General features: G+C 43.2%; 1 protein-coding gene across 7 annotated transcripts; it reads right to left on the bottom strand.

The window, feature by feature from the left end:
- Positions 1 to 64: 64 nt before the first annotated feature.
- On the bottom strand, positions 65 to 27401 carry CASP8 (caspase 8). Of its 7 annotated transcripts, none has more exons than XM_044241304.1 (11): positions 27170 to 27401; positions 24934 to 25035; positions 23110 to 23175; positions 13318 to 13655; positions 9667 to 9772; positions 8721 to 8859; positions 8570 to 8614; positions 8098 to 8183; positions 6183 to 6324; positions 3042 to 3540; positions 65 to 1821 (listed from the first exon to the last, which is right to left on the bottom strand). In XM_044241304.1, exons 4-11 carry the CDS (start codon positions 13620 to 13622, stop codon positions 1686 to 1688), a joined length of 1458 nt encoding a protein of 485 aa, XP_044097239.1. In that variant the 5' UTR covers positions 13623 to 13655; positions 23110 to 23175; positions 24934 to 25035; positions 27170 to 27401; the 3' UTR covers positions 65 to 1685. The 7 variants fall into 7 exon arrangements, with proteins under 7 accessions (XP_044097239.1, XP_044097238.1, XP_044097236.1 ...); XM_044241303.1 differs by lacking the exon at positions 27170 to 27401 and adding an exon at positions 25563 to 25915 and having other exon boundaries at positions 23105 to 23175; XM_044241301.1 differs by lacking the exon at positions 27170 to 27401 and adding an exon at positions 25563 to 25915.

Below are 27401 nucleotides of genomic sequence, written 5' to 3'. Positions count from 1 at the left end.
TAAACTAAAGAAAAAAAGAAAAAAAGAAAGCAGTGGGAAAAAAAGAAAGCAACGAAATTATACATGAATAGAGAAAGTTTCTATTTATTTATTTATTTATTTGCAAAAAAAAAAAAAAAAACACACAAATGTGGTATAGATGGATATAAAGACCTTAGAAGCGATAAAAGAAAAGGAGTTAAAGTTGTCACATTATGATATTTTTTAAATCTGTAAAGTAGTGTAGAGGATGGCTTGGAAAGGGAGGGACTAGCAGTACAGAAAGTTAACATGCTGTTAATGTCATTCCTTTCACATATGGATTAAAGTTACTTACAAATAATAAGAACAAGGAAAATAACTCCTAGATTTTGTGAAATCCAAATCTAAACAGAGTTACAGTGTCTTTTGTCCCTGAAGCAGGGTCTCCCCGTAGCTCAAGGGGGCGCAGCTCTGGGGTTTCTGGGACTGCCCGTCCCACGCATCAGAATAGATCAGGTTGGATGTGGGAGCATTACACAGGAGGGGTTTTTTAGCTAAATCTGATCCCAAAAATCTCCCTCAGTGACCTCTGAGAGAGGGTCACTGGCAGCCCTCAGCATATGCTGTCCGACAACAGAAATCCAGCTGAGTAAAGGTAAGGATCAAATCGGATCAAACTGCATTAGGTTACTTTTCTGAGGGGAATGGAAGGAGTTTATCCTGCCAGTCAGCCCTGGTGAACCAAGTAATTCCATGCTGGCCGCCTGAATATTACATTCCCAGGGAACCGTAACTCCGTTTCGGTTAGCTGTTAAGTCTGGGTTTGCTGACGTGGGGGTTAGCCCAAGGGACTCTGTTCGTGGGCTGCTGTTTCCTTTAACAGTAACTTTCAGGGGTGCGTGGCTGACTCAGATGGTAGAGCGTGTGACTCTTGCCCTTGGTGTTGTGTGTTCAAGTCCCAGGTCGTGGGATGGGGGGGGCTCGGGGGGGTGGAGGGGATTAGAGTTCCTTAAGAAAATAAAAAGTCCCAACAGTACCTTTTAACAATTGTACCTCACATTCTACTCCATAGAAGCATATCCAGTTAGCAGGAATGTAAATCTAACAAATTCTCACAAGAACCGGGAATGAGGAATCAGCAGCTCTTTCACAGAAAGGAGGATTATGGTTTTCTTGACTTTGTTTCCCAGGACTTGAACAACATTCACTTATTCTGAGGCCTCGAGTGAGAAATTGCTTTCCCCATTCCCCATCTTCTTACCCCTTCTAAGATCTCTGCACTGCCCTTAACTCTGTGCTCCAGATTGAACCTTTGGAATGACATCGTTAACTTCTTTTTTTAAATGTTTCACTGCAGGGAATCAAATGATTCCAGGCTGAAAGCAGATGAGCCATGTGCAAAGACCGTTCATTCTGCCACGGTTTTTGAACCTAAAGTTACGATGTTACATTTCTTTTAAACTTTCTATATTTTCTTATCTACTCTAGGCGTTCTAAAAACTTTTTCATCAAATCAAAAATAAAAGTAAAATCATACCTACGACGATAAATCTCTCGCTATTACTGTAAAACCAGAGAGTTAGGCTTAAATTTGAATGAGAATTAGGTTGTACTGAATCCCATTCTCTCCCCTTCCCGCCATCCAAAAGAAAGGAAAAAAAAGAAAAGCAATAGCAGCACTTTTATCAAAATTAAATTAAGCATAGTGTTATGCAGTTAAAGCATCAGTCACAAGGGAAAATGAGCTTTTTCCGCAGTGTGAAGGTCGGTTGTGGCATCTGTTTGCCCATGTTTCTCCTGTCATCCTTATTGCTCACTTCAAAATTCACTTCAGTAAGGATGGTGAGAATATCTTCTCCCCTGAAAAACAACACCACTGTGACCATCTGTGGGGAAACAACACCAGCTGTCCTTAGGGTCAGGCCCCTTCCCTCAAAAATCAGGCATTTGAACTCCTAAGTTGCTAAACTAAGACATATCAAAGCCTTCCAGGTAAAGGAGTAGCTTCGGAACTTAATAACTTAACTTTGGTTTACTCAAGATCTCGAATGATCAGCAGAAACTTCAGGGTCAACATCAGATTTGGGCTCTTTCCCCCAACCTGTTTGTACCTTACTCTTCCACGCACGATGTCACTTACCCCATAATGACCTCAGTGCCCCCCCCAAAACATCAGCACCAGCAGAGTCTTGATGATTAAAATCAACCTGCATTAATTTCCTGAACTCAATTCAGTTAAAAAAATAAGTCCTTACCTGCTGTTGTATCTCATACAACATGTGCGACCACTGATCACATCGGGCGAGGGAAACCCAGTGTCTCCTGCAGCTGCTCCCCACTTCCTCACCAGCCTCCCCTAGCAGGTGAGCTGGGCAACCTGTTCCTCTACCTTTGTAGGATTCAAGGTCTAACTTACAAATGGAAAACATGGTACTGATGTTACGGTTCACTTCTTGATCGGCCGTGGGAAGTTCTCACTCTTCATACCCTTACAGCACGAAGAGCTCCAGAGCTAGAAGAGGTCTTGCTATTCACCCGTCGGTCTTAGGTGCCTTTGGGTGAACTGTGACTACAAAACCATCATTTAACTAAAGGAAGCAGCATAAGGTATAATAAGTGAGGGAAGGATATTTTCCTCACATTTTGTGGCTTCACATCAGGCCAAATTACTGGGAAAACAAAGGGTTTCTACTCTTTGGTACTCATCTCCCACAACACATCAAGAGGACTGATTAGCTATGATAGAACTTTAAGAGCTGGAGGATGGTAAACACTGACATGGGTTATCAGCTCGTTGGAAGACTTCCAAAACTAGCTGAGTTGGCTCAGTCGTGTTTCTGCCTAGAAACAGAGCTGGACTGACTTTACCATCATTCCCTACTTTAGGACACCCCAACTGTCCTTTCGGGAACTAAATAAAAGAAACTGTGCAGTAAGTGTCTCTGATTTTTCCAGCTATGAACTGAAGATGTTAACATTTGCCCCCCTCTTCCACTTCACAACTGAGCTGGGAAGTACAGCGGTGTCATCAATAACTAGAAATTTAGAAAAAAATGAAGGCCAGAGGAAGCAAAAATTACCTAGGACATCTTTCTCTCAGGCTCTGGCAAAGTGTCTGGATATACCACGTTCCCTCCATGGGGTTTCGGTAGGAAACACAATTATTCACAGTGGCCATCCCCAGCAGAAAGTCAGCATCGTCTGGGATATATCTCTTCTGACAGGAGTCTGATTCATAACACGCTTCATTCTGTTCAGAGTCGGTCTCAACAGCGATCCCCTTCTGGTAGTTATCCCCTTGACAAGCCTGAATAAAAAAGATTTTGGGCTTGCCTGCAAGGGAAGGGCACTTAGAACCAGTGAAGTAAGAGGTAAGCTCACAGATAGGGACTCCCTGTCCATCACAGCCGTAGATGATGCCCTTGTCTCCATGGGAGAGGATACAGCAGATGAAGCAGTCCCTGGTAGTGTGGTCCATGCTTTGGTAGGATTTGAGAACGTCACAGATTTTCTTAGCTGTAGAGTCTCTGAAAGGCACGATCTCAAAATGAAGCTCACTAAAGGTCTGACGCAAAGCATCTGAAAAGTGAAACGAGACAAGTCCTATTACACCACAATAAGTCTCAAACGACAGTCCAGAGCTAGAGAGAACATTGATCAGATTAAGACTCTGAATCGGAACTAAAGTACAAGACTCTCTGTAACACTGGCTGATCTCCATAGTTTTCTAATATTTATTGTCCTAGCTGAAAACACTTCCAGTCCTGAGGCAAATGAGAAAGGGGAGAATGCTACTGCTGGCCTTCTTTCTTTCCTCAGCGGGTCTATAAGATGGGTGAGTTATTATTTAGGCTTACTATTAAGCCAATCTAAATAGTAATACTACTGACATAATCAGAATAAAAAGCAAAAAAAAAATTAAGAGAAGATCCATACTTTACCTTGAACTCTCTCAAAATTGTGTAACAAAATAAAAAATATGAGGGGCACCTGAGTGGCTCAGTCAGTTGAGCGTCTGACTCTTGCTTTCAGCTCAGGTCCTGATCTCAGGGTCATGAGATTGAGCCCCACGTCAGGATCCACACTCAGCACGGAGTCCGCTTGTCCATCTCCCTCTTCTCCCCCCACCCACGTGCACTTGCTCCCTCAAATAAATCAATCTTTAAAAAAAATACAAGATGTCAATGTTCAAAAAATCAAGTATAACTAAAAGGCCTATTACAAAAAAGCTATCCCTTCTCTAACTCTCCCTATGACCCCATCATATTTTATGAAGGCAACCACTTTCAACTTTTAACAACTATTTTTCGGTATTTACCTCCATTCTGTAATGAATTTGAGCACTTTGCTATTGATGTTTTTATATAGTTATTTACAACTTTTAGTTGACTCAATAGTACTATGTAAATATAATATTCTTTTATTATGCTTCCTTTCTTGTTAGATTTTTTGTCTTTCCTGCAATTAGTAAGTGCATTATTTTTTCATTGCTTTGTTTCCATATGCATAACCTTATTTTTTGTTCAGGTTCTCTAAGCTCTAGTCAAAGTCTTTCAACATTTTCAGGGTGCCTGATTTTAATTAAAAATTGTATATATTTAAGGCGTACAGCTAATTACACAGTGAAGTGATTACCACAGTCAAGCTAATAACTTATCTCCTCACGTACTTAATTACCTTTTTTGTGTGTGTATGTGGGACATATATAAGAGCACCTGAAATACACTCTCTTAGCATATTTCTAGTATCCAATACAGTATTATTAACTATAGTCATTATTGCGTACATTAGATCTCTAGATTGATTCATCCTCCATATCTGCAACTTTCACCTACCCTTTAACCAAAAAACCAGAAATGCAATAAAATATTTTTTTAATAAACATTTTTTGATAGTGGGGCACTTGGGTGGCTCAGTCAGTTAAATATGCAACTTGATTTCAGCTCAGGTCATGATGCCAAGGTTGTGACCTGGAGCCCCACACTGGGCTCCACACCGGGTGTGGAGCCTGCTTAGGAGTCTCTCTGTTCCTGTCTCTCTACCCCTCCCCCATTTGTTCATATTCTCTAAAATAATAATAATAATAATAAATAACCTGTTTTGATAGTAAACGAATGGAAATCAAAGGCCTGAAGTCTCCTCTTCAAGACCAAGGTATATGACTATGAGTGATGTAGTCAATGGGCTTAAGCTCTGTGGCATCTGAAATCTTAGATCTGCCAGAATAAACTGTTAAGAGACCATCAGCAGAGTCTTGATGATTAAAGTCAACCTACATTAATTTTCTGAACTTTATTCGGTTAAAAAAAAAAGTCATTACCTGATGTTATGACTCATAAACACCATTTACAAAAATACACTGGTTGGGCTGGGCTGGGCTCTTTCTCTCACTTTCAGTAGTAGCCATTTCTTTGTTCACCTGCTAAAAATTACTTTTTCATCTAATTTTTAAGTTCTCATAAGTTTTCATTTAACTTGTAAGTTCTTGTAGTTCTTGTAAGTTCTCTTACAAGTTCTCTTATAAGTTGCTCCTCCTAAAGAGGCTGAGCAAAAGAATTTCTGGCTAGTTTAATATCAGAAAGTGCTATTTCTGTGAAAGACTTGCAATTTCATCTACCCAACTTTTATAAATGCAACTTCTGTATGTGGTCTTGATCCCAAGGCAATGTTTCACCTAATGTTTCATCTAATTCTACAGAAGCACTATTCATTAAATTGAATTAAAAGCAAAGCTTAGGGACGCCTAGGTGGCTCAGTGGGTTAAAGCCTCTGCCTTCGGCTCAGGTCATGATCCCAGGGTCCTGGGATCGAGCCCAGCATCGGGCTCTCTGCTCAGTGGGGAGCCTGTTTCCTCCTCTCTCTCTCTGTGCCTGCCTCTCTGCCTACTTGTGATCTCTGTCTGTCAAATAAATAAATAAAATCTTTAAAAAATAAAAATAAAAGCAAAACTTACTTTTGTGGCTTTTTATCATAAATCTTTTCATAAGATTTGATATTTTATCTCATATACATTACTTTGATGAAAAAATTAACTTAAAAAATAGGAGCAGAAAAATTAGCAAATATATAAGAATGTCCTTCACTTCCACAAGGAAATATGGTTACATCCATTTTTTTTTCTGAACTATGAGGCCCTGTTGGTACAACTTTTATTCTCCCCTTTTAATACAAAAAACTTAGGTATTAGAAATATTTCACTTCTTTTCAGGGTTCTACTGTACCTGCATCCAAGTCTGTTCCATTCCTATCCTTAATGCTGTGAAGTTTGGGCACTTCCTTCCGTGCTATGCTAAAGTCATAATTGTTAAAGATCAAACAATATCCTCGAGGTTTGCTTTCCATTTGGTAAACTTTGTCCGATGTCTGGAAAACAAAAATCCAACCCAGGAGCTGACTCTGAGGGTCAAACACTTGAGATGTGAACAATCAACTTCCTAGGAAACAGTCAAGCTGCCCCTTAGCCAAACTGGGATGCAAGGGCACTTCAGCGGGCCTCCCCCGACTTGACGTCGTTTCTCTGGTAAACTAGATTCCACCCCGTTCCCTTGACACAGGATCCCCAGACTTCGGCCTCACAGTTAGTGTGTAAAATCAGGGTCCCAATACTTGTGCCTCTTGAACCCTTGGCACGTGTATTAATACTGTTGTCATCGTAACATACTTTCATGACTTGTTTCTGCTCAAGGCAGCTAACATAGCAGGAGCTAGAACTTATTAATCTGTGAGCGCTCAATCAGGAGTTGCTGAATGATGAATGAATGTCTTCATGCTGTCTTTGGGCTGCCTGTCACCTTGTGATTCCGTTGGCCATCTAGTCAACTCATCTAGCTATCTGGGCTAACAGCTGAGGATCTGCCCTTCACACATGACACAGCACGGTCCCAGGACTTTGAGAGCTGATGACTTAATTTGGCTCTCAGGACCACAGTGACTGGAGGAGAGAGACGGCCTCATCGGGCGGGGTGGCTCTGTTGCAGGTTACAGTATCCAGACTCTAGGACCTGACAGTATCAGTCAGAGATGGCCTCGTGTCCTGATTTTCCCAGGGCTGTTTCAGTGCTGAGATACTCAGCATCTATTGGGAAATCCATGCAGCTCCTCAAGGTAGAGACAAGGGCTCCACACTAAGGCCTCAGATTCCTAGCTCTGCTACATCATAACCTTAAGACCCTAATCTCTCTGCTACTCCATACAGTTAGCTGCTCAGTGGGGACGACATTTGGTAGGGTCCTTTGTTACTTGCAAAGAGCCATGTGACTTTGGCAAATCCTTAGTTTTCAGACCTAGAAAGGTCTGGTAATCTTCTCAGGAGCCCACCCGTAACTGGTCTCTCTCAGCTTAATTTCAAGTCTCTCCCTGGACTGAGAACATTCAGGGTTTCCTCTGCTTCCCGCCACAGAGAAGAGTGGATAGACTAATGAATCAGAATGTGGTTGGTCAGTCTTTGAAGGTTAATAAATCAAAGTGATTGTCTAGAAAGGCAATTCTTGCACGGCTCATCGAGATGAGAACAAAGAGACCACTATATCAGGAGCCTTTGCTGCTTACTCCTAAATCAGCATGGAGAAACGGTTTCAAAATGTCAGCCTAAAAGAAAAGGCTTTGCTTTTCCCAGGCCTGCAAGACTTTTCTCCCAAAGTCTTCTCCCACTTCAGCTGAGGCAGTTGCTGAAAAGAGGCTTCTTGCTTTCTCGGCCCTCCAACTATTCCAAGGCCTTTGTATTTGGTTTTAAAATAAAATTTTAGGGGTGCCTGGGTGGTGCCTTCAGTTAAGCTCTGACTCCTGATTTGTGCTAAGGTCATGGGATTGAGCCTCACGTGGAGCCTCACGTCGGCCTCTGTACTCAGCGAGAGTCTGCCTGAGATTCTCTCTCCCTCTCTCTCTGCCCCTCCCCTACTCACATGCTCTCTCTCATATGTAAATAAATCTTTAAAAAATAAAATGTTAACATTTTTTACTTCTGAAACTTAAAAAGTCACATTTTAAATTTGTCCACTTCCAAACATTTTCTATAGTTCTCGAAATTTCCAGTAAGCTTCTGCCCCTTACTAGTTTATCTGGATGCTTACAAGCTGAGGAATGCAAGAACCAGAATCTGCAATGCAAAGAGAAAAAGGAGTCCGAACTTCCACACACCTCTGATTCACAGTTCTGTTCTCTTGGAGAGTCTGACATTGGCAGTACCCTCAGGGATTTCTCCCCTACAAGCAACTGAGACATATCTGGAATGAAACATAGCAGAGAAGGGATTTGGGTAAAGAAACACAGAGCCCCCAGGATACCATAAGGTCCCTTTTAAAAAGAAAACTTACAGACTACCTTGAACATAATCCTTGCAGTCCACAGGAAAAAAAAAAAAAAATCTTTTGACTGGCAAACTCCTCACCTATTTTAAACTTGCCAGCCCAGGGCTGCAACGTTTAGGTCTTTTGACAACAGGCGTATATATCTCTCAATGTGGAAAGAAGGTAACAACAAGTAAGCACTGAGCCTTCCTGATTTTAGGACAGCAAGGCCATTAAGATGTGGATGTGTGAGAAGGTTGTGAGAAGAGGAGACCAGTTAGTAAATGAACTGAAAAGTCTTAAATACGTATTATGCATATTACCATTTGAAATTTCATCTAGACTTCTTTGAGGGATCATTGTTTGCTCTGAATTAAAAAAGAAACATATCTGATTAGAAACGATCACGACATACAGGGATCTGTCAATTTAAGAATACATTTTGCTAGTTCACAGCTGTCAAGTTATTTCTACCTTGCCTTAATTCTTCGTAATCCGTGATTTTCTTCAGCAGGCTCCTGTTTATTTGGTCACAGATTCTTTTCAGGGTGTCCAAATTTCTTTCCCCGAGGATGACCCTCTTCTCCATCTCTATGAAAATATCAAACAAATTCTAGAAGAAAGAGAAATAAAGAAATAAAGATTGAGCCACCCTGGCTTTTCGATGAGATTTTCTCTTTTTTTTTTTAAGCCCAGTTTCTCCTAACAGTGGGCGCACCCTCCCTTCCGAAGCTGACCCTCCTGACAGGCCACCCTGGTCCTCTAAAGCCAAGAGAGCACTAGAGGAGCAATTCTGTCTTTGCTGGCCCAGGAAGACAGAAATGAGAAGGCAGAGGAAGAGTGACATCCGTTGTCACCCAGACCCCAGACCCCAAGCCCTGTGCTGCAAGCCCCCGGGGCCACCTTTAATGGACGCCTGGGAAACAGCCTGGGGTGCACGGCTGAGACACAGCAGCCTCCGGGGACCACGTCTCTCCAGACCTGAAGCATCTCCAGCCCGGCGCTCTCGCACGTAAGCACGCACGCACGCACGCACGCACACGCGCATGCGCACGCAGAGAGTTCCAGGCCCCACGTGATCTCAGAGCCTGCAGAAGTGGGGAGAAGCGTCCAGCTCACTAGCATCTCGCCGGCTTTGGTGGGGTCCCGCAGTCGCCTCTGCCTCCACCACGTCTTCCCTAGCTACTGACTCCGCCGTGCGCCTCACCATTAATGTGACCAGCACTTCGCGGTGTACGAAGGAATCGTATCTGCAGCACAGCTGCCCGACCCCTCTTCTCTTCTCTCCCCCCGCCCCAACGCCCGCTGAAAAGTGAGGGTCCAGGTTGCTTTTGCTGGAGGAGCCCTCTCCGCAGTCGCAGCGGTCCCCAGCGGCTGACTCAGCCTCAGGACCCAATCTGGGTGGACCACCAGGTCTTACCAAATCATCGTGCAGTTTACATCTAGAGATCTCCTGGCTCAAAAGAAACTTAAAGGACTTCAATTCCAGTTTGCTTACATCTTCTGAAATCTGAAAAAGCATGACCCTGTGGTGGGAAATGGAGACACTTTAGAAATGGTTTCCCAAATAATTTCCCATTTGATAAAAGGATTGGCAGTGGAAACTTGATTCCGGTCCCCTCCCCTTGAGATAGACAGCTAATGACATAATTTGTGAGTTGAATCCTTGGAGAGAGGCTGCTGCGGTGTGGTGACAGGCTACTGATTCATGCCCCGCTACTCCACCCTTAACAGAATTAAGGTCCACTCTGACGTTCATTTCATTTAAGTGAATTGTGTTTTTCCTTGGTCTTTCACTATAAAATCAAGAGCTTGTTGCAGTAGGAAAAAAAAAAAAAAAACTTTTTGTTTTGGAAATCATGCTTTTCAAAATGCAAACTAGATCATCACTTCCTGTGGGGTTGGTGTTTTTTTTCTAAGATTTATTTATTTATTTGAAAGAGAGAGTGTGTGTCTATGCACAAGCAGAGGGAGCAGCAGGCAGAGGGAGAGGGAGAAGCAGGCGTCACCCTGAGCAGGAGGTCCAAGGAGAGGGTTCAATTGCAGGACCCCGAGGGTTCATGACCTGAGCTAAAGGCAGACACTTAACTGAGACGCCTTGGTGTCCTGGATCCTCACTTCCTTAATTACAACTTACCAGTGCTCTCCTGGCCATCAACTTTAGTATGAAGGCCCAACACTTGGTTCTAGAATACAGACCATTGTGCACTGAGTCCAGCCCACCTCCTCAGCTTCTCTAGCCACTCCTCACCACCCGCCCCCATCTCCTCTCCAAACACACCCAGCTGCCCTGCCCCGACCCCTTTATGCTGTGGTCCTCAGAACCCATCCCCTTGTCCATCTGCAGACACAAACTCACCCACTAACAGCTCAAGTACCTCTGTAAACTTGTAGGTAATAAATACACCATTGGGACATGTTAAGAATAATATGAGTAAGTTTATCTAAAGTGCTTAAACCAACCTTTGGCAACACACTGACTGTTCAATATACAACAGGCATTATTATTTATTAATCCATAATAGATTCTTGGGATATGTCTGTAGAAGGAACAAAGGAATGTTTAATAAGTCGGCAAAAACTTCCACTATTGTGGTGTTAAGGAAAATAACACAAAAACATGCTAACTCCAAAGTCAATCAGAATATTAAAATTCTGAAAATAAAAATAGTATAGAAACAGAAGTTTCTCAGTATTATCATCTGCTTCATCCTTCCTCTCATGGAATCTCCACCCTAAAAGTATTTTTCCAAAGTTTTCTCAGTTTGGCCAAGATTGGGTCCATCCAAAAGTTACCAGCCCTTTTAACTTTGTTAACAAGGTATTTTGTCCTATCACTTTCCTCATTACTAGAACCTACTGGCTTTTTTGTACCATCACTGTCTAGAAATAAACCTGGGTAGTTTATAAGATACTGACTTTATAGGTAGCAATTATAATTTGAAAATAAACATGTCTAGTGCTTTCTCGTAAATTCAAAGGGTCCACTCTAGCATACTTTTTATTTCCTGACTAATACCCAACAATGATGAATAATGGTAGATTGTACTTGTGCTGACCCTTTTGTTTCCAGGCTAATGTGTTACATATTTAACAGACGGGGCCACTTGGGTGGTTCAGTCAGTTAAGCATCTGCCTTCAGCTCCGGTCATGATCCCAGGGTCCTAGGATTGAGTCCCACATTGGGCTCCTTGCTCAGCAGAAAGCCTTTTTCTCCCTCTGCCTGCCATTCTCCCTGCTTTTACCCCCCAACCCAGACAAATAAATAAATAAAATCTTTTTTTTTTTTAAATGTTTTAACAGACAGATCCTCCCTTCTTTTGGACGCAGCCTTCCAACAGAGAGGTCCAGGTCATTGTCTGGAATTGACAATTTGCTTTAGCCTTGCTTACAGGATGGAAGGAGTGCAACCTTCAGAAGACCAAGATGGCGGACACAAGATGAGTCCCTCCGGCTTTCCTAGTTCTAGGGTTGTTGTTTTTTAGGATTAATTGCTGTCTTAATGAAAAGAATCATTAGGAATGTGTCACAATTGCATTAAAACAAAGTTATCCAATATTGAATAATATCTTCCCCGACTCTCCTCCCCCATTCCTGTCCACCCTGGATGAGCGAATATGACTTTATTTGGGAAAAGGGTTTTTGATGAGATAATCTTGTTAAGACGAGGTCACACTAGACCAAGGCTGGCCCTAACCCAATGACTGGTAGCTTTCAAAGAAGAGGAAACTTGGACAAACAGGCACAAAGAAAAGAGTGGGGTGATGTATCTAAAAGCTAAGGAAGACCAGGGATTGCCTGCAAGCCCCCAAAGTGAGGGGAGGAAGGAACAAGAAACAAACTCTCCCTCAGAGTTTCAGAGGAACCAGCCCTGTTGACACCTTCATTTCAAACATCTAGCCCGCAGAACTGTGAGAGAATGAAGGTCTCTACTGCGGTAAGCCACCCAGTTTGTCGGACGCTATCACAGAAGCCTTAGGAAACTCCTACACCCAGCAGATCTCTTCTGTCACTTAAAATGCTCAAGCTTCAAGCAGAGAAATGTACGATAAGGAACATGCTAGAATCTCCGGTCTCTGACACTGAGGACAGGGCAGTCATAAATAGGTCGGGCAGGTGGGGTACAGTGGCCTCCAGCCCTGGCTGTGAGGACTCACCGTCACACATGCCATCATTACTGGCCAGAGAGACGAGGCCGTAAAACGGGCCACAGCTAAGACTTGAGGAGAAGCTTTCCGAAGGGAAGCTACAAACAACGTTGAGGAGTGTCTGGCAACAGGGCATGTTGGAAGACAGAAGCTGGTACTGTGTGCCTGTTTTTAAAGTCTGTTACCTCTATAATCAGTCTTCCCTCACACCCCCAGTGCTGGTCTATCTGCCCGTGTTTTAACAAAATCACCTTTTTGCACACACACACACAAAAAAAAACCAAAAACCCTGAAGGTGGAACAGAGAACATGGCTCATTATCAGCCCTGGGGACCTGCAGTCCCACAGGGAGGGAGGGGCCCAGCTTCAAGGCGTGTGGCAGGACACACGACTGAGGTCACCACTGTTCTCCTGGCAGCCGCTGGGCTCGGCAGTCTTGATGGGGTCCCGCCTGGGCGGCCTGGAACGACCACACTGGAGAACTTTGTGATGCAAGTGTTTCAGGATGGAATAAAAAAGCCCAGAACCCCACTGAGAATTCCCACAGTCCTCCACGAGCAGGTGGGAGAGGGTTTTGGAGAAGCAGCAGTGGGCAAAGCAATGACCTGATGCGGACATCAGCAGAGCAGAGGCAAACAGAAGCAGACAGAACGGAGGGAGAGAACGTTCAGCAGACGGCTGTTTTCAGGCTGTGTTTCACTTTGGAAACAAAATTTCCTGCAAGAAAAACCATAAAGTAAAATTTACGGTTTAACTTTTTTTTTTCTGATTTGGACACAAGATCTCTAAATTTCTTAATCTGGGACATCTTCGAGGCACTTCCAAGGTCCTATGACACCGACACGGGCCATCGGCCCCGCCCGCAAAGATGTGTCCTTCGCACCCGCGCCTCCCAGGGCCTGAACTGTGGAGGTTGTCCCCACCTGTAAGCAGAGATCTGGGCTCTGCCCGGGATCTGAAGCTCTTGCTCCATCTCCTGCTTGCTGGTGTCCAGGTAGGTGACCAGCAGGTCCAGCCTGTTGATTCGGAAAAGCAGCTCCTTTAAGAAGGACAGGTTGTTTTCCTCCAACAGTCTCTTCTCCTGGAGCCTCTGGAATAGCATCAGGGGATCCTTGATGGGCTCCTGCTTCTTCTGGGGGATGTAGTCCATGCTCAGGAATTTGAGGGAGGCCAGCTCGTCACTGTCCAGCTGTTCTCCAATATTATAGAGGCATTTACTGAAATTCATGTTGTCCAAGTGTCAGGAGAGGGTTGTGGTAGCCTAGGTCAAAATACAATCAATATTACTTTCAGCCGAGGAAGAGAAGTACCGCTCACAAGTGTGTTCCTTCAGGAAGTGTTATTATCTCTGCTCTACACCAGACATTTTACTGAGGACACCGGGAAGACAAAAACAAACAGGACACGTTTCTGCTCTCAACTAGCTCACTATTTGAGGAGGTAGATACACAAATTAGCCAACGGTCAGTGAGTTGTGACCAGGGCACCGCAGGAATAGAGAGGAAGGAACCCTAACTCATCCAGGGAGAAGGGTTTCCTGGAAGTAAGGCACCTTTGGGAAGGCGTGGGAAAGGACAGTGCTTGCAGGAAGTAATTTATGCAGAAGAGGGGGGCGAGAATGTTCAAGTCAATTCAGGCAGGTACGAGGAGCTCAGTAAAGTAACCACAAAGGGTCTGAGATGGTGGGAGAAGGGATGAAGCTGTGGCCAGGAACCATTTACAAAGGGCCTCGTACTCTGGGGGCAAGGGCTCAGGCCTTTTCCTAGAGATGACGGGGAACTAAGGACTGTCATGTTATCCAGTTTGGGAATCTTTTTTTTTTTTTTTAAGATTTTATTTATTTATTTGACGGAGACAGCAACAGTAGGAACACAAGCATGGGGGAGCTGGAGAGGGAGAAGCAGACTCCCCGCTGAGCCCGACCCTGGGATTACCACCCTGGTGGAAGGCAGATGCTTAGTGACTGAGCCACCCAGGCATCCCATGAGATTAACATTTCAAGTGTGGAGGATGGGGGCTCCTGGGTGGCTCAGTCGGTTAAGCATCTGCCATTGGCTCAGGTCATGATCCCAGGGTCCCGGCTGGGCTTCCTGCTCAGTGGGGAGCCCGCTTCTCCCTCTGCCCCTCCCCCATGCACACATTCTCTCATACTCTCTCTTTCTCAAATAATTCTTTTTTTTTAAGTGTGGGGGATAGATTGGAAGGGCAGGAGGCTAGGGAATTGATGGGGTCTGACTGAAAGCATGGTGCCAGGAAGACAGGATGCAGTGCCGTCCCCCAAAGGCCTCGGGATCAGCACCCACGGCAGATCAAGGCCCCACGACTGGAAATGAAACCGAGTGAATTTTGTCAGCCTTCCAATTCAAACTGTCTCCAAATCAGATGACATAATACCTTCACACACACGTTTGGGCAGGTAGAAAAGGAGAGTGCAGGGCTTCTGGAAATCCCGGACACCCTTCACGCAAACGGCCCAGGACCTGTTCCTCCTCCCTTGAGCCCCCTGAGTCACACCCAACCCTCCCTGCTCTGATGGGCCCATGTTTGTGATAAAACAAGCCCCTGGCGCCGGGTTTGTACTGGATTCTTCATAGGAACAGGCGTGGGACCCAGCTCCCTAAGGCCAGCGCCGTATCACGGTCAAAGCCAGGAAGCTTGCCAGCAGCTGACTGTCGGGAAGCGGCGGGAGTGCCACGGTTCAGAGTAGGGGGCGTTAGGGTCTGACAAAACTTAGATCAGAACCCCTCTGGGGCGCGGGCCCCAGGCCTAGGCTGCTCAGGTCCTCTGAGGGCTAGGGGCTCCCTCTGTAAAATGGGGATCACAACACCCACCTCCTAGGTGTTTGACTAAAGTAAGTCCTATAAGGCATGTGCAGGGATGACGAAAAATGAACGAACAAATGAGGGTTAACCCACAAGAAGGAAACAGATCCTGGCTGTGGGGACCCAACAGGAACTGGGCACCTGAGAACTTCCCTCGCCCTCCTGGCTTCCCACTTCCCCGGTGCAACACTCATGAGGAAGGAGTGTTTTTCCAAACTCTGCAAAGTTGAAAAACACTTGGTTGACGCCATACTTTAGGAGGTGCTCCCAGAAAGTGGCAGTTTGAGAACCTTGAATTAGAAAACCTTTGACTTCCTGTCCAGTTCCACCATTTCCTGGATCCCACAGACTCCGTGCTCCTGCGCACTTTCCTTAACCTCAAATGACCTTAACCTGTTTGTACCTCTTTCCTCCCGGAAGCAAAGTGGCTAGGGGTCCTTAAGCTCCCTGCACTGGCTAACATTCTTGGATGAAAACACAAATCCTGATTCTATTACTTGATATAATGAGCAAGTGAACCAGGATCCATGTATTTTCTATATCTGACGTTAAGATATAAGTATTTTGGGGGCACCTGGGTGGCTTAGTGGGTTAAGGGTTCAACTCTTGATTTCGGCTTAGGTCATGATCTCAGGGTCATGAAATCAAGCCCTGGATAGGACTCTGCACTGGGCAGGGAGCCTACTTAAGATTCCCTCCCTACCTCTCCCTCTGCTTCTCCCAACTCCCACCATCCCCTGTGGACACAGCTCGCTCGCTTTCTCTCTCTCTCTCTCAAAATACATTAATTAAATAACAGAAACATTTTAATTTGCCCCATAAGGTTAAGTTTTAATATTTTTATAAAGTGCTTTGAGAGACTTCGAAATTTTTAGTTTTTCTTTTAAGAACACCTTCCCCGTCCCTCACCCACTCTGATTATGGAAGTAGTGTTTTTTGTGTGTGTGAAAATTGAAAATATAATAAATCACAAAATGGTCACAGTTATCATTATCATACACACACACACACACACACACACACAAGATAGCACACATCACATATACATTTATATAAAAATCAGAATCAGGCTGCATATCCAGGTATATACACCTATTTTTTTCCCCCACTTAATATTTAGAATGAACATTTACCCCACCATTAAATATTCTTCTTTGGAATATTTTTCATGTTTCTTTTTTTAAAGATTTTATTTATTCATTTGAGAGAGAGAATGAGAGAGGGAGAAAGAGAGAGAGCATGAGAGGTGCAAGGGTCTGAAGGAGAAGCAGACCCCCTGCTGAGCAGGGAGCCTGGGACTCCAGGATCATGACCTGAGTGGAAGGCAATCACTCAACCAACTGAACCACCCAGCGACCCCTATTTTTAGTGTTTCTTGATCTCCAGCATGCAGATAAACAAAATTTATTTTAAGGAATTTTCGATTTCTTTACTCTTAAAAATAATATTGTATTGAGAAGCTTTTTCATACATCCTGTGCATATCTCTGATGGTTTCTCTCTTAGAATTGGAATTATGGAGCAAAACCTTTTTTCTCCCTTTTACTCTAGAATGTACACCCTAGTCTAGACAAGTTTTCATGACTCGAAATTAGAAGGAAGTGTTTTGGACAGATACACTTTGCATTGGATTCCCAAAGGCTGCAGATCTTTCACAAAAGCAATCAATTATCATGAAAATACTTCTATCTAGAAAACACATCTTAATATGTGGCTCACACCTAACAGCATATGTTCAAAATGTAGCAAACAAAACTGAACAGACTCACAAGTTCATTGCCTAAACCACACCCCATAGCAACACACGTGTGCTAAACAGGATATCAGCACGGACTGTCACCACAACACAATGTGCAGCCCGAAACAACTGGAAACATCCCTAATGTCCATCAGTATAGAAACGGCTAAATAAACTAAGATACAGTCAGAATACTGTGCAGCAGTTCAGAATGCACTCCATCTTCTGAAATAAAAACGAGAGCAATCCAAGCTGTGTTAGGACTCTAGAAAAAAGTAGAAAAAGCAATTGCAATATTTTTTAAAATGTGTCTACTTTTAAAAAAATACTCAAAGCAATTTGATTTTCAGTGGTTACAGAGACATACGCAAAAGTAGAAAATAAAAAGGTAACAGGGTTCTGGGAAGAGACATAGCAAATTCAAAATTTTCTTCTGGGGAATGAAGGAGAAAATTAGAACTTGGAGGCAAAGGAGTGAAGAAAGAATAGCCCTTTTCCTGTAATATGGTAAGAAGAATGTATGTAGATATTCTCAGGTAGGTGAAACTGCTGTTAAAATACTTAAATGTGTTCTTGGGTTTGAAGTTGTGTAAGAGAGTAAGTGAAGGAGGAACAGGAAATGACAATCTTGGAACAGGAAATGACATACCAAGGGCATATTAACCAGGAAAGGAGACTAGATCAGAGGAGGAAGCAACACAACCACAACTGTGTTTTGTTTTGTTTTTCAAGTAGGCTCCCCACCCAGCACCCAGCTTGTAGCCCAATGCAGACTTGAACTCACGATCTTGAGATCAAGACCTCAGCTGGTATCAAGAGTCAGTAGCTTACTGCGGGGTGGGGGTTTATGGAGAGGGTGGCTGAGTGATGGACACTGGGGAGAGCATGTGCTATGGTGAGTGCTGTGAAGTGTGTAAGCTGATAATTCACAGACCTGTACCTCTGGAGCAAATAATACATTATATGTTAATGAAAAAGATACATAAAAACTGAAAAAAATAAAAATAAATTTGCAATTAAAAACATTCCCACAGAGAAAACTGTAGCCCTCCACAGCTTCATTGATGATTTCCATTACATATTCAAGGAAGAAAAAAAGGGGGTCAGTAGCTTAACCAACTGAGCCCCCCAGGCACCCCTATATTTGTGTTCTTAAAAGAAAAGAAAGTATTAGAAGAACTTAAACTTTAAAAAAGAACTTAAGAAAACTCAGAGAACCTATTTGCCCCCAAAATAGCAGGAAATTTCCACATTCCTTTCTCAGAAAATAGAAAATCTAGTAGACTAAGTAGGAGATTCATAGATCGAAGTGACCCAGGTGAAAACTCTAACCGTATTTCCTCCCAGTAGCAAATACACGTCCTTTCAAACACATACCAAATAGTCACAAAAATTGTCCACAAAGAAAATCTTAGTATGAGATTTCCAAAGAATACAAATAGTACAGTCCATTGTCTCTTTTAGAAGGTTAACAGTAGGGGCGCCTGGGTGGCTCAGTGGGTTAAGGCCTCTGCCTTCGGCTCAGGTCATGATCTCAGGGTCCTGGGATCAAGCCCAGCATCGGGCTTTCTGCTCAGTAGGGAGCCTGCTTCCTCCTCTCTCTCTCTCTGTGCCTCTCTGCCTACTTGTGATCTCTCTCTGTCAAATAAATAAATAAAATCTTAAAAAAAAAAAAAGAGTCACGTAGAAGGTTAACAGTGAAATTAGAAAGTAGCATGTTGATTAGAAGTTAACAATGAAAAATAGCCAAAGTGAACCCACCTACACAAAGGGCTATCCACCTTGAGGTGTTAACACACCGTACATGGGATTAGAACAACTGAGCAGACTTCTAGAACAAACTGAAATGGATCGTAACTGAATTCTTTACATTAAAATAAGCTTCAGATGAGTCAGAGACTCAAAGCTGAACATTAAAATGTGAAGAAAAGAAACTTTGGAGAATTGTTTAAAATAATCATGCAGTGATTAAAAAAAAAGTGATACTTTCTAAGTATGACAAAAATAACTGGAAACCATTTCAGAAAGGATGATGAATGTCCTTAAATAATGATTAAAATATTCTGCCAAAATAAGCCAGACAAAAATCTAAAAATAAATAAATCTTGCACTTGGGGGGAAAGTGGAAAAAGGATTGATTTTCTTAAAGTCAATTAAAAAAAAAAAAGGAGAGAGAGAGAGATAAAGACCAACGATCCAATATATAAACACACAGTTCAGAGAAAAGTAAGTACTGGTGGCTTTATTTTTTAAAAACCAATGGCTTTTAAACATTTGAAAAGATGGTCAACTTTATTCACTGCAAAAAAATTTAAAAAGGCAAACTGAAATTACAAAAGTCCACTTTTCAACTACCAAATTGGCGAAGCACAAAACTTGCAATACAGAGTTTTGAAACCGTGAAAATGAAAACAGGAACAGGTGAGTGATTTGGCCGAAGAGGTCAGAATATGAAAGAACCCCACACTTAACTTCCAGGAGTTTCTCCTACATTAGTGATGTACTTAAAAACACGTACAGAACTCTTCATAGCAGCACTGCTTGACAGAACAAAGGGGCAGAAACCACTGTTTATCCATGTCAGAAGTTCAATGAAACCTGACAGCAAAATTTAAAAAGAAGAGGAAGACCACCGGGATCAGGTTTGTGGGATTCATACGACGATGTGGCTTTGTGTAATCACAGAAGATCCTTGAACAGAACCAATCCTCGGAAAGCTGCTTCGCTGATTGTGTGGGAGGAGAGGGACTAGAAGCCCACCGGGCCAGCGCCGCAGACAAGTCAGGCTTCCTGCTCGACTTTTTAGGGTGTGTATGTATTACTTATTCTACGTGGACTTACATGGAGATGAAAATCACCACTTCTCCTTTTTTTAAGATTTCATTCATTTATTTGACAGAGAAAGAGAGCAGGAGAGCACGAGCATTGGGAGAGGCAGAAGCAGAGAGCCAGCCCGGGTTTAATTCCAGCACCCTGGGATCATGATCTGAGCCAAAGGCAGTCGCGAAACTGACTGAGCCACCCAGGCGCCCTGAAAAATCACTACTTAAAAAACCCATTTTTATTCACAAGCTGGAAAGGAGCTAAACTAGGTCCCGTGGTGTCTAGCACCAATTGCTCCAACGTCCTTAAAATTTTTAAATAAGTTCTAACCTCTGTTAAAATCTCCATTTATAGAATCAAATGAACCAAAGAACCAAACGAAAGTGGAATCTTTTTTTTCCTCCATAATTTTTTCTGAAAATGTGGTTATTGTATCCATTTTAGAAAGTACAGAAAAGAAAAAAAGAAAATAAGAATTACCTATAGTAAAAAAAAATCAAAATAAAAAGATTTTAAAATTTTTTTTAATTAAAAAAAATTTTAAATTAAAAAAAAAAGAATTACCTATGGTTCCACCATCCAACAATAATCACCTAATAAAATTTTACTATCTTTCCTACCAAGCATTTTATATACTTACTTATATTTTCCCTCATATTTTATCATATCATACTTCTGAGGTATAAGTGGAATTTTCATTGGTAATATTGTAAGTATATCTTGATATCTTCACTTTTCTCTTCTATGGCACAGATTTTAAAATTTGTAAAGTACAGAATCATAGGATTGGACATGATTTACATAACCAGTCTCTGCTTACAGTTAGAATAAGATCTTAAGGTGCAAATCTCCATGTATACCTCTGATTATTTTCTTAGAATAATTTTTTTTTTTTAAAGATTTTATTTATTTATTTGACAGAGAGAGATTACAAGTAGTCAGAGAGGCAGGCAGAGAGAGAGAGGAGGAAGCAGGCTCCCTGCTGAGCAGAGAGCCCGATGCCGAACTCGATCCCAGGACCCTGAGATCATGACCTGAGCCGAAGGCAGTGGCTTAACCCACTGAGCCACCCAGGCGCCCTCTTAGAATAATTTCTGAGAAGTAGGAACTACAGAGCCCAAAGGAATAAAGCTTCTTTAAGGCTTCTGTTATATATTCAATAGCATTTTCTGACAGTATATAATAATAATAATAATAATAATAAAACAATCCAAGGCCAGGATGACATGAGTTTGGTTAGAACACATTTGGCACTCGGCTCCTGTCCTCTGTAGCTGCCTCATCTCATTCACTTTATTATCTTTGCAATAATTAGACAGTGCTTTCTCAATGACTTTTACATCACATCAAAATGGAGATCTGGCAAGGCCTCATTTCTGGTCCAGGTTTTACCAGACACCTATGGCATAACGTTCAGTCTTGGTTTGTTTAGCTCACACATCTCTCTAGTCATAGTGCCTAGAAAGCAATTATCCGCAACAGAATTTCACATCTTTGATAACGGGCCACCTCTGGGCACTGTGACCCACAGGTTCACGGACCGTGGCATGGTTCTTGTTTTATGGGACTGAGGTTTACTGTGTAAGACCACGGGCTAGAAACTTTGTTACAGTAATATTTTTCAAAGAACATTTGCTGTTGTATTTTTGTGATCCTAAAATATGTAAAAGTCACACTTATTCCTCAGAGAAAGTCCAGAAAAGTATAAAGAAGTATAAAAGGTATAAAAAGAAAAAGTCACCATTCAGAAGTAATGCTTTGGTTACATTTAGTGGTTTCCTTCCACTTGTATCTGTGTGTGTGTGAACACATACATATAATGTGTTTATATCCATATATAGATATAAATTCGGGTGCCTGGATGGCTCAGTCGTTAAGTGTCTGCCTTTGGCTCAGGTCATGATCCCAGGGTCCTGGGATCGAGTTCAGCATCAGGCTCCCTGCTCAGCGGGAAGCCTGCTTTTCCCTCTCCCTACCCACCCCCACCGCCGCCCCGCTTCTTGTGTTCCTGCTCTCGCTGTCCCTCTCTGTCACATAAATAAATAAAATCTTTTTTTTTTTTTTAAATTTTATTTATTTATTTGAGAGAGAGAGACAGTGAGAGAGAGCATGAGCGAGGAGAAGGTCAGAGAGCGAAGCAGACTCCCCATGGAGCTGGGAGCCTGATGCGGGACTCGATCCCCGGACTCCAGGATCACGCCCTGAGCCGAAGGCAGTCGTCCAACCAACTGAGCCACCCAGGCGTCCCTAAATAAATAAAATCTTTAAAAAATAAATATATAGGGGCACCTGGGTGGCTCAGTTGGTTGAGGCCTCTGCCCTCAGCTCCGGTCATGATCCCAGGGTCCTGAGATATAGCCCCACATCGGGCTCTCTGCTCAGTGGAGAGCCTGCTTCCTCCTCTCTCTCTGCCTGCCTCTCTGCTGCTTGTGATCTCTGTCTGTCAAATAAATGAATAAAATCCTTAAATATATATATATATATATATTTGAATATTTTCTTATATAGTGCATACAAGTCAGAGAAAGGGATGGGGATATAATACCGCCAGGAAATTTTCTTTCACTTTCAATTATATGGTATCTATTAAATCATAACTCCATATAAATAGATTTGTATTAGACTATATATATCTTTAATATTTTTAATAATAAATTTATGCCCCAAAGTATTTGATATATATAAATGTTTATATTATGATATACAAATATTTATATCTCTCTATTATCGTTGTCATATTACTACTGTGAAAAATCAGTTTAGAAACAAGCTCGTAGGAGAGGTGGCAGGCTCAGATTTGAGCATCTCCCTTGAGGGTTTCAACGACAGGCCCTGCAAAGATTCAGATTGTATTTTAGTTGTAAATGGAAGTCAGTGAAGGAATTTAACCAAAAAAATAGACATGTAATCATAATATTTTCAAAGACTAAAATATAAAAAATTTTTTGAAAGACAAAAATACTCCCCAAACTCAAAACCAGGAATTCTTAATAAACCCACTGTGGTAGAGAGAGGGACCCCACAGAAATTGACAATCAGACCGGTATGTGCCGGGGCCTGGATTTTGACGGTGTCACCTCTTTCTGGAGTCCCAACTCTACCCCTGCTTAGGCCATGATTTAATTAAGGATAAGGTCTCTGTACAGACAGTCGAACTTGGAGCATTCCAGAAAAACCTCACCTAAGCTGGAGAAGGCCTTGAGATCTAGAGTCTACAGGGCACTCGCCATGGCTCTCAGAGGGACGACTAACTCTTATGGTTTACACACCCTCCACAGCCTAGAAAATTCTAAAATTAAGGGTCTTTCTTCCGGGAGACCCAACCAACCTTACCAAAGAAGCCAGTCCTGGGACCCTCACAGTACAGAGGCAACAGCTTCTTCACAGGCCTGTTTTCTCCTGAAGTGAATAAAACAAGAGTGAAGAGCCGAGAGAGAACAGGAACTGCTCAGTCTATTTCCTGTTTACGAAATGACTGACTCATTTAGGAGCAGCACCTCCTCCCAGAACTCAACAATCTGACCTCCAGAACTTAACAATCTGAGAGGAACAGGGGACAGGGTTCTGGGTGGAAAACTGGGCACCTGAGCTTTGGCTCTGGCTGGGAGACTTTGGATGGGTCATTCTGCTTTTGCAAACTCATTACCACGTTCCAAAATTAGAAAGTTGGATTGGATGGTAACTAAGAACCCCCCTCTCTTCCTATTACAAGAATTTACAGAGTTTTCTGGTTTCATTATGAAGACCTGAATGTTTTAATTCAGTAAATATTGACCAAGAACTTCTGAGAGATCTAAAAACGTGGGGCCCTCATCATGGCTCTCAGAGGCTCTGCTAAGCCCCACAGCTAACTCTCAGAGTTTCCCATCTACATTAGAATATGAGGGTCACCCCCTTGGGCTCCAGGACCACCAGATCCCACACTCAGCAGACTGGAAACGTCTGGAATCAAAGGCCTTTCTTGAGAGGCCCAGATGACCTTACCCAAGAGAAAAACAAATCCTAGGGTCTTTAGCATGGTCTGGGCCCTAGAGATGCAACTGCACAAAACACATTAAGCCTAGCCTTTTTGCTGTGAATCAACTGAAATGTTTTCTGATGTAAAGAAATTTAAAAAAATCAAACACTGTCCTTTTTAGAAACTGTCTTTTTTCTTTCCCCAAATAGAATATGAGTTTCAGAGGGCTGAGAGCATTTTAGAGCCAAGCGGGTTAAAGGAGGTGTCTAGGAAGTGCCTTTCCACCAGTAGAGGGCTGGGTAATGAACCCTCCATGACCTTCACTCCCATTAGATTCTGCCTGTGAAGTCCAAGTGAGAACACAGCAACAGAAGGAAATCCTTTTAGGAGGGAAATCCTAACCTAGGAGGGATTCCCTGATTCTTGATGCTTCCTGAGCCTCCCCTCCCCCCACCCAGCATTCATTCCACTATTTTGTGGCCAGTTCCTGTGCGGGGCTGTGAGCTTCACAAGGGCAAGAGCACACCACGCCCTTCACGTGTGTGTTCCCAGAACTTGCCACGGGGGAGCGATATTCATGAGCTACCAATGTTTCCCTCAAATCCACAAGAAGAAGAAAGTCCGTGGAGGGACAATGGGTCTGAACGGGGAGCTCCTTGACGGGGATACTTACAAAGCCAAAGCATGTACGAGGTGATGCTCAGAAACTTTAATAATCTGAGAAAGACAAGATGAAGCGACATGGTACCTACTTTCTACCCATCAGATTGGCCAAGGTTTGCAGATGGGATCCAGACCAAGGATGGGTGGGCAAGTTCTTAGTTCTTCCTTATAGAGGATTGTGACGTCTGCCCGGCATGTAATACCATGTAGGGCAGAAACTGGGACCTGGCAAAACAGGGAATTTCAAGTGCCAGAGCTCTCCCTTTAAAAAAAGAAGCAGGGGTGCCTGGGTGGCTCAGTGAGTTAAAGCCTTTGCCTTCGACTCAGGTCATGATCCCAGGGTCCTGGGATCAAGGCCCACATTGGGCTCTCTGCTCGGCAGGGAGCCTGCTTCCTCCTCTCTTTCTCTCTCTGCCTACTTGTGATCTCTGTCTGTCAAATAAATAAATAAAATCTTTAAAAAGAAAGAAAGAAGCAGAATGAGCAAAATACAATCCAAATAATACCAATATATAGGAACAATCGCTAATACTTACTGAGAACTCAGTAGCGCCAGGCACAGCCTTAAGCAGTTACCATGTATTATCTCATTAAATCTGCAGTACCACGTCAGGAGGTAGTACAAACCCCATTTAATGCTGAGGAAACAGAAGCACAGAGAAATGACTTAACTCGTTCCCGTTCATAGTGAAAAAATCGTGTGTACACACCAAACAATGATAGACTTTGCAAAGATACAGACCAATTCAGGGATAGTATCGAATGTTTTAAAGAGCTATCTTTTGGGAGGCAGCAGGGAGGGTAGGAAGGATGGGGGGGTGCTGCGGAGATGGCAGAAGGCGGTGGGCGGGATCTCAACCCTCTGCCCACATGGTAAAGAAAACAAAGGAAGTAGGTAAACAGTGTCTTTTGGAATCTCCAAACTGATCAGGCAGAAAGAGAGACACTGTGTCTGTATTTGAGACGGCAGGGGAGACACTGAGGGAATGTAGCAGAGTACTGGGGGTCCCTCAGATTCCATGTAGCAAGGCCCGAGGCTGCAGGGCAGAGAGAAAGCCCACTCAGAGATGTGGGGCCCCGGCAGGACCGTGACGTGTCCCCACTCCGCCTGCTGAATGAGTCCGGGAAACACGCTATCAGAAGCCGCTCTGCACCAGGCACTCACCTGCTCCCCCTGTCCCAGCGACATCCACAGAGCACCCGAGGCCAAGACCCCCGAACGGCCTAACGTCACAGACTCCTAAGGCCTGTCCACCCAGCCCGAGAAAAATCCCTTGAAAGAGGGTGGGGATGAGGAGAGAGAGTGTGGATGGAAACACCTCCAGGAAGAAGTTTTCTTTTACTTTCGATAAGGCCACCTTCTGCCTCCCTCAGTGGACTCACTTCCTGTTCTTCACATTCAAAATTTACTAGTGAATTCAGCCGAACTTTAAAAAAAAAAAAACAAGTCCCAAGAGACAAGAGCAGAATCTGGTCTTCCGTTAGAAAGAAAAAAAAAAATTCCTCAACAGAAACCTCTAGAAAATAAATCTGATTCCTAAAGCAAAAGGACAAGGATGACTCACTCAAACAAGAAATGCTTCTTAAAGGAACCGACGTCCAATTTCCAACCATTCAGAAGAGGAACTTTGGCAACTTATCAACATGTAAACTAGCTGGTTAGTGAAGGGGGCAGAGTATGCCCCCCAAAATAAACCACTTTGCATATGGATTATTTTTAATTAGAGTTTCTTGAGAAATAACCAGTGCAAGAAGGACAGTTTGAACCTTCTTTTCCTCCTGCAAGCAGGAAATAAATCTCTAATGTAAAAGGTTCCCGTCCTGTACCAGGAGTTAGACATCCTCACCACCAAAGATAAGGAAGTTAGAGCTGAGAAAACTATCCAAGCAAACCTTGTAACTTCCTCACTAATTTACTGCCCCAAGCCCAAACTAATTTCTCTTGTCCATTTTTCACAAATTGATTATTGGTCTAAAAGGTATAAAAGCTGCCTGCTTGGGAGTCACCTGGGTGGCTCAGTTGGTTAAGCCTTTGACTCTTTTTTAAAGATTTTATTTATCTATTTGAGAAAGAGAGAATCAGAGAGAGCGACAGAGAGCATGAGTAAGGAGGAGAGGGAGAAGCAGGGAGCCTGCTCAGCAGGGGGCCCCAAGAGGGGCCCTATCCCGGGACCCTGGGATCATAACCTGCGCTGAAGGCAGATGCTTACCCGACTGAGCCACCCAGGCGTCGGGAAGCCTCTGACTCTTGAATTCAGGTCAGGTCGTGATCTCAAGGTCATTGGATAGAGTGGTAATAGGGCGGAGGTTTGTCCTCCAGGACTCTGAGCCCCAGGCCTTCTCTAGCTTTCCCTCATCTTCTAACTCCTCCACACCCTCTGTATCTGTTTCCTGGCTGAATGTGTTTAAGGGTTTCTTCCCTTTCGCCTTCACATCTTGCACCTTTTAGAACTAAAACATGCAATAATACAATTCCTATATGTTGTACCTTTACCTGGATTATCTCTTAATTTGCCCCACAGTGCGGGGGGTTGGGGGAGAATTATTCACCCACCTTACAGATGAGGAAATGGACGCTCAAACACTCAAACAGATACATAGATTCAAACTCAATCCTGTTGGACCAAACACGAGGATTTTTCCACTCTAACACACTAGTCTCCCTTCCCTAGGGAATTTGAAACAACCAGTGTGGACGGAAGAGCCGTACATTTAAGCAGCCGGTCATTGTCTATACATTAAAACACAACCATGGTTCTCAAGGTGACTTACCTGAGAACTAACTGGGGAAGTTGAAAAAAATGCCCAATCTTCAGACCCCAGCTTTGGAATTCCAACCTGAGCAGAATTTTAAGAGACAGACCAGATGGGACACTTAGGAGCAGTGCCTGGGCCTTCAACATTTGTCAGCACATATTTGCTGCCATCGCGACACGAGTTGACGACATCTCTAGGATGGCTATGAATTATTAGACATATTGTACGGAGAAGCAAACCGTTCGGT

The sequence above is a fragment of the Neovison vison genome, chromosome 3 (genome assembly GCF_020171115.1).
Source record: "Neovison vison isolate M4711 chromosome 3, ASM_NN_V1, whole genome shotgun sequence".
Lineage (NCBI taxonomy): Eukaryota > Metazoa > Chordata > Mammalia > Carnivora > Mustelidae > Neogale > Neogale vison.
The sequence above is the reverse complement of the archived record's forward strand: the minus strand, read 5'-3'. Positions and strand labels throughout refer to the sequence as shown.